Here is a 7,705-nt window from a genome sequence, read left to right as displayed (position 1 = left end):
TTTGATAGTTGGCTATTCAGCTGTTAATCAGTAAAAAAAGTTTTTTGATCTGTTTTGTAGTTTTCGTTTGGCGTTCGTTGAAAAATGGAAAATCAAAAGGAACATTTTCGTCATATTTTGCTTTTTTATTTCCGCAAAGGGAAAACGCATCGCAAGCTCATAAAAAGTTATGTGCTGTTTATGGTGACGAAGCCTTAAAAGAACGGCAGTGTCAAAATTGGTTTGCCAAATTTCGTTCTGGTGATTTTTCACTCAAAGATGAAAAACGCTCTGGTCGTCCAGTTGAAGTTGATGACGCCCTAATCAAAGCAATAATCAATTCAGACTGTCACAGTACAACACGTGAGATTGCAGAGAAGCTTCATGTATCACATACATGCATTGAAAATCACTTAAAACAACTTGGCTATGTTCAAAAACTCGATACATGGGTTCCTCACGAACTGAAAGAATCACAGTTAACGCAACGCATTAGCAGCTGCAATTTGCTAAAGAAACGTAATGAAAATGATCCATTTTTAAAACGACTGATAACTGGCGATGAAAAATGGGTTGTTTACAACAATATCAAGCGGAAAAGATAGTGGAGCAGGCCAGGTGAACCAACTCAAACAACATCAAAAGCTGATATTCATCAAAAGAAGGTTTTGTTATCAGTTTGGTGGGATTACAAAGGAATTGTCTACTTTGAACTCTTACCACCCAACCGAACGATCAATTCTGATGTCTACATTGAACAACTAACGAAATTAAACAATGCAGTTGAAGAAAAGCGGCCCGAATTGACAAATCGAAAAGGTGTTGTATTCCATCATGACAATGCAAGGCCACACACATCTTTGGTCACTCGGCAAAAATTAATGGAGCTTGGTTGGGATGTTTTGCCACATCCACCATATAGTCCTGACCTTGCACCATCTGATTACTTTTTGTTTCGATCTTTACAAAACTCCTTGAATGGTAAAAATTTCAATAATGATGATGATGTCAAATCGTACCTGATTCAGTTTTTTGCTAATAAAAAACAGAAGTTTTTTGAACGTGGGATTATGATGCTGCCTGAAAGATGGCAAAAGGTCATTGATCAAAATGGGCAATACATTACAGAATAAAGTTATTTAGTTCCATGAAAAAATTGTCTTTGATTTTCTTTAAAAAATCCGCAATTACTTAGCTGCCGACCCAATATTTTGTGGAAGAGCCACACTCAAGGGGCCAAAGAGCCGCAGGTGGCTCGAGAGGCACAGTTTGCCAACCACTGAGTTAGGGCTATATAGCATAAATTTAAAAATGCATTCCCACCCTGGCCAGGTAGCTCAGTTGGTTAGAACATCGTCCCAATAAGCCAAGGTTGCGTGTCTTCCTTGTTTGTTTGTTTGTTCATTAATTTTCACCTAAGGATATTTTTCTATTGATTTTTAGGGACAGTGGAAAGCAGGGGGAAAGACAGAGAGAGAAACATACATGTGAGAAAAACATATCAACTTGGTGCCTCCCACACGCACCCTCAGCAGGGCCACGGATAGAGCTCGCAACCCAGGTATATTACCCTTAACAGGGATTGAAGCCAAGACCCTTCAGTCTTTGGTCCATGAGCTGATGCTCTATCGACTGAGCCAAACTGGCTAGGGCCAACGTTGTGAGTTTGATTCCTGGTCAGGGCACATATTGTTGCGGGGTCGAACCCTGGGTTCAAAATAAGACCACCGAGGCTGATGATTGATTTAAAAAAAGCAGGCAAGGATTTGTTGAACTGGCCAGGACGGCCGAGAAAGCACCACATGCAGGTGGAGTCCACAAGACCGCACTGTTCCAGGTGTAGGCAGTCCTTTTTAAGGTCTAAACCAGTGTTTTTCAACCTTTTTTGGGCAAAGGCACACTTGTTTCATGAAAAAAATCACGAGGCACACCACCATTAGAAAATGTTAAAAAATTTAACTCTGTGCCTATATTGACTATATATAAAGTAATTCTCTTGAATAGGAATCAAATAAACACAAAGAAAGTATTTTATAATTACTTTATTATGAAATATTAAGTAAACAAAATAGTGAAAAATTATAAAATTCTTGTCTTGTCTGCACCTACGGCACACCAGGCAACATGTGCAGCGGAACAGCGGTTGAAAAACGCTGGTCTAAACCACAAGAATTTTCCTTTGTTCTAAATTCTAAATTCCAAAGGCTGGGAACAGCCCGTAAGGTCGTTCCCAGCCACATCCTGCTGGACGTTGGAATGTGGCCCTATCTTGTGAAAGCAGGTAGTACAGAAGCAGAGCTGAGCGGTTAATCTCTAAAGGTTATCTACAATTTCTACTCCTGGAGCTGCTGAGTCAGTGGGAATCAATCTCCTGTGGTCCTGGTCCACAGACACAGGAAAATTGCCTTAGCCTCCAGGTCTCCACCTGGAAGCTGAGGCAGCTACCCTTTTGTTTAAGCTAGTAAGCAAGTGCTGAAACCAGAATAGCAGGGTTAAAATTAAAACAGCAGTTTTTACCCAAATACGATTGCTACTATATTTCACATATAAGAATCAACCAAAAAATGCATGGATGAGTGAAGCAACAAATCAATCTCTCCCTCTCTCTCTCTCTCTCTCTCTCTCTCTCTCTCTCAAATCAATCCATGAAATATTTAAAATATAAATAAAATAAAAGTACATTCCAGTTTAAAAATAATTTGGAGGGAGTAAATAATTTGAAATCTCCTAAACTTAAATAGGGGAATGTTACTAAAGAATACTAGGCCAGAGCTCCCCAATTTCTCCCCCGTTAAAAATCACAAGAAAATGTTTTAAATTGCACTGCACACTACGGTAAACAGAAGAGACTGGTATGATAAAAGCATTAGCTAGGTACTCCGGCCATCCAGGACCCTCTCGGCTGCCCCTAGGGCTGAAGGAATCACTGTCAGGCACACACACACACACACACACACACACCCCGTTTACAAAGCCCACTGGGCCACAACTCCAGCTGAGAAGCTCTGTACCACAAAAGAGTTAAAAAGTAGGAGGTAGCAATATGCAGCAAACCTGGGTGTCTGCCTACCCACCAGCCATTTCTCCCAGTGCATCTCAGCTTGATCTTACTCAGACAGGCACTGTCTTTAGAGGAGGCAGGCCCCAGCCCTAGTCCCAGCTCCCTCTCCAGAAGTCATGATTGTTCTGAGCTAGGTTTCATGGGTCCATTTCTCTTGCCAGTTTTAGGTTTAGTCATAGGCATCTGATAAAAGTCGAGACAAAGAATGGGGTGAGAAGTCTACTTAGATATTTTTAGGAAAGATTTTCATCACACTTAAAAAAAAAAAAAAAAAAAAATAGAGTCCTAACCGGTTTGGCTCAATGGATAGAGCGTCGGCCTGTGGTCTCAAGGGTCCTGGGCTCGATTCCAGTCAAGGGCATGTACCTTGGTTGCAGGCACATCCCCGGTGTGGGGTGTGCAGGAGGCAGCTAATTGATGTTTCTCTCTCATTGCTATTTCTAACTCTCTATCCCTTTCTCTTCCTCTCTGTAAAAAATCAATTAATATATATATATATATATATATATATATATATATTTTTTTTTTTTTTTTTTTAATAGACATTATAGCCAGGCCATTGGCTTAGTGGTTGAGCTTTGACCTATGTGTTTGGTCCAGCCTGGGTTGCAGTTGATCCCGATTGGGGGGTGGGGGGACAGGTGATTCTCTCTCATCATTGATGTTTCTGTCTCTCTCCCTCTCCCTTCCTCTCTGAAATAAATTTTATATATATATATATAAATATATATATATATATATATAGAGAGAGAGAGAGAGAGAGAGAGAGAGAGATTTTCTCATCTGCTACTAGATACTGTCATATCGGTGTGGCATTCCCAGAATTGTGGAACTGTGAGGGGAGGTAACTAAATGGCGGAATGGAAGAGGGGAAAGTGGAGGGGACCTGTCCCTTTGATAGCATCGTTGAGGCATTAAATTAACCAATCCTGGAAAACCCGCTTTGGAATGATCAATGATTCTTATCATCAATGCTTCTCTCTCTCTTTCCCTCGCCCTCCCTCTCTGAAACCAATAAAAAAATATTTTTTAAAACATAAAAAAAAAATTTTAAAACACCGTGGATCAAGGTCTTTAGCACTTGAACTCCCACACCCCTCCTCTGACGGTAGATGTTAACATCCCTTTGTTGTGGGGGAGCAGATTGAAGCTATGGAAACTGAAGTCATTGGCCCCACGGGACAAGGCTGCGATGTGAGGCGCTCAGATGTACAGGGGGGTCGGTCTCCCTGACTCCACAACCACCTTTTCTTTCCCTGAAGGGGGAAAGGAGCACCCTGGAATGAGCAGATAGGCAGAAAAAAGACAAAACTGGCAGAAAGGTAATGTTAAACCCACCCCTCAGTCGCCCAAATGCTATATCTCCAAAACACCAGTTGAGACAGACGCGAGAGGAACAGATTTATTCTGTCCGGTGCTAACTGTAGCCAGGAATCTGTGCTAAGACTGTTTCCTGGAGAGTCAGATGCAGAGCCCCTGATGCACAACGTCAGAAACAAAGCGGTTTAATACATAAATACAAGCCACCCATTTGTTATTAGGAGCTCTGCCCCGGGCCACGTAATTGAACCCCCTCTCCCAGCCTCTCTGTCCTGAACAATGGCAACGGCAACACTGCTTTTGGAAGATTCCATTGTTTTTGGGAGATTCCATGTGGCCAGGCTTGCGCTGTGCTTAGAACGGGACCGGGCGCTCCGGCGCTCAGTGTGTTATAAACTGTTCTGAGGATGCGGGAGATCTTTTTTTAAAAAAAAATAATGTCATCTAACTTACTTGAAAAAAAACAAAGCATTACTATCAAAACTAAGGCCTGATGGACAGAAGGGTAGTGTGCTAGAGGTGTAGTGCAGTAAGGTTTTAATGCTAGAAAGTTAAAATAGTCAGAAGGCGAAACGTTCGCGGTTGAATTCAACTTTCTGTGTGTTTGAAATAACCCAACCTCGCCTTGTGGTTCCCCGGGGAGGAGGGAGGGCTAAGTTTGGTTTCCTCTGAATGGAAAAGGTAAACAAAAAGCCGCCAAGATGGGCGAGGTCCAGGCTCGGCCCGCCCCGGGGCTGCGGGCTGCGGGGACCCGGCCGCTTGCGCAACCGAATCCTCGAGAGCGAGGCGGCGGCCGCCAGGGCCTCCCGGGCCCGGGCCGCGCTCCCAGCTCCGGGCCGCGCTCCCAGCTCCGGGCCCCGGGCCGCGCTCCCAGCTCCGGGCCCCGGGCCGCGCTCCCAGCTCCGGGCTCCGGGCCGCGGGGCCGGGGGTCGGGGGCGGGGCGGGGCGCGCCGGCCGGAAGCGCGCGCGGCCGTTACCAGGGCCCGGAACCCGCGCGGCCGCCCGGCGCCGCACGTCCGTGCTTTTGGCGGGGCGGGGAAGCGCGGCGTCAAATTTCAAAAAAAAAAAAAAGCAAGCCTCCCAAACCCACCGCCCCGCGCGATGGGCGCCCCGTGGCTGCGGGGGCGAGTGGAGGATGCTGGGAAGTAGGTAACATGGCCACCGGCGGCGGCCCCGAGGAGGAGAGGAAGCGGGGGCGCCCGCAGCTGCTGCCCGCCGCGCGCCCCGCGGCCCGCGCCGAGGAGCCGGCGGGCGGCCGCGGGAAGCTGGGCTGGGCGCAGGTGGTGAAGAACCTGGCCGAGAAGAAGGGTGAGTTCCGCGAGTCGCGGCCGCCGCGGCGCGAGGAGGAGAGCGGCGGCGGCGGGGCGGGCGCGCTGGGCGCCCCCGCGGGCCTGGCGGCGCCGAGCCTCGGCGACTTCCCGCCGGCCAGCCGCGGGGACCCCAAGGGCCGGCGGAGGGAGCCGGCGGGCGAGGCGGCGGACCCCCGCAAGAAGAAAGGCGCCGCGGAGGCCGGCCGCCGGAAGAAGGCCGAGGGGGCGGCCATGGCGACGCCGTCCAGGCTCGGCGCGGCCGCGGGCGCGGCGGAGGACCCCCCGCAGGACGCGCTGGGGGCGGCGGCGGCGGCGGCGGGCTCGGCGGCCGGGGGCCCGGGCAAGGGCCGCTTTCTCGTGCGCATCTGCTTCCAGGGCGACGAGAGCGCCTGCCCCACCCGGGACTTCGTGGTGGGCGCGCTCATCCTGCGCTCCATCGGCATGGAGCCCGGCGACATCTACGCCGTCATCCAGATCCCCGGCAGCCGCGAGTTCGACGTGAGCTTCCGCTCGGCCGAGAAGCTGGCGCTGTTCCTGCGCGTGTACGAGGAGAAGCGCCAGGAGGAGGACTGCTGGGACAACTTCGTGGTGCTGGGCCGCGGCAGGGCCAGCCTCAAGACGCTCTTCATCCTCTTCCGCAACGAGACGGTGGACGTGGAGGACATCGTCACCTGGCTCAAGCGCCACTGCGACGTGCTGGCCGTGCCCGTCAAGGTGACCGACCGCTTCGGCATCTGGACCGGCGAGTACAAGTGCGAGATCGAGCTGCGCCAGGGCGAGGGCGGCGTCCGCCACCTCCCTGGCGCCTTCTTCCTGGGCGCCGAGCGCGGCTACAGCTGGTACAAGGGGCAGCCCAAGACCTGCTTCAAGTGCGGCTCCCGGACCCACCTGAGCGGCAGCTGCACGCAGGACCGGTGCTTCCGGTGCGGGGAGGAGGGCCACCTGAGCCCCTACTGCCGCAAGGGCATCGTGTGCAACCTCTGCGGCAAGCGGGGGCACGCCTTCGCGCAGTGCCCCAAAGCCGTGCACAACGCCGCCGCGGCGCCCCCGCTGCCGCCCGGGGTGGCCGGGCACTGAGCACGCCCGCCCGCCCGCCCGCCTGCCAGGGTGAATCCAGAGCCAGTTTACCTATCCCCTCGTTAAGTGCCAAAACCTTTTTTGAAACCGTTTTCTATCGTGTTTGAAAGAGACTTTTTAAAACAAGAGATATCTCTCTATCTCTCTGCCTTCTTGAACCGAGTTTACTCCATGTCAGCCTTTTCCGAATTGGTGACTGTCATTTGTAATGACTTACCGAGGTCGCCAGTCCCTCTATTGAATTTTCTTGTCTTCGGTTTTTTTGTAATTGGGGGAGGGGAGGTTTGTACTTGTTCCTCCCTATATGCCTTGTCTTCTCCCCGAGTTTTCACCCTTTTGGGGGCTGCCTCGGGGCCCAGCACGTGGTAGACACTGCGCTCCATCCGTGTTTGTTGACTTGAAAACGTTTTTTGACTGTGACTTCTGTCAGGATGTCTGGCTTGTGCAGCTCGTCCCCTCCTCCCCCTTACCATTTGCTGCTTCTAATCCGTGTGGTCTGAGAATTTGTGAAAAACCAGTGTTGTTAGAAGTGTCTGTAACTGAGTCAATAAGCTCTGAACTGTGGCCAAGGGCCTCTCTTTATGGCATTAAAAAATACATGGACTTTGCGACAGCTCTTCGGTGGCTTAAAAGAGCCACAAAAGTATGGATTCTAGAATGTTCCTGTCGGAAAGAACCTAAAAGTTGGTTTACACCAATCCCCAGGTTTTCCAACAGTGAAATAGGCCCAGAGGTTAAATGGGTCAAAAATCACATACTAGCTGTCTGGTGCCGGAGCCAGCCTAGAGTTCCCTGACCCCAAGGCCAGTGCTCATTCCACTACCTCTCACACTTCACAACATTTTCCTCAACACTTGAGGGCCCAGAAAGTCTGATCTCTCCAGAACAATGTGCCATCTGGGCCAGAAAGCAGAAAAAGAAGATTCAGCAGGGGCTTCTGCATACTGGGGAGACATAA

At 50.0% G+C, this 7,705-nt stretch overlaps 1 protein-coding gene across 1 annotated transcript; it reads left to right on the top strand.

The window, feature by feature from the left end:
• Positions 1–5,514: 5,514 nt before the first annotated feature.
• Positions 5,515–6,747, top strand: ZCCHC3 (zinc finger CCHC-type containing 3; the record flags this gene model as incomplete). Its single annotated transcript, XM_084888416.1, has 1 exon — positions 5,515–6,747. The coding sequence occupies one exon, from the start codon at positions 5,515–5,517 to the stop codon at positions 6,745–6,747; it is 1,233 nt and encodes a 410-aa protein (XP_084744542.1).
• Between the last annotated feature and the right edge of the window lie 958 nt (positions 6,748–7,705).

Source organism: Pipistrellus hanaki (genome assembly GCF_964339955.1).
Source record: "Pipistrellus hanaki genome assembly, chromosome: 6".
NCBI classification, from domain to species: Eukaryota; Metazoa; Chordata; class Mammalia; order Chiroptera; family Vespertilionidae; genus Pipistrellus; species Pipistrellus hanaki.
This window is presented reverse-complemented; position numbering and strand designations above follow the sequence as displayed.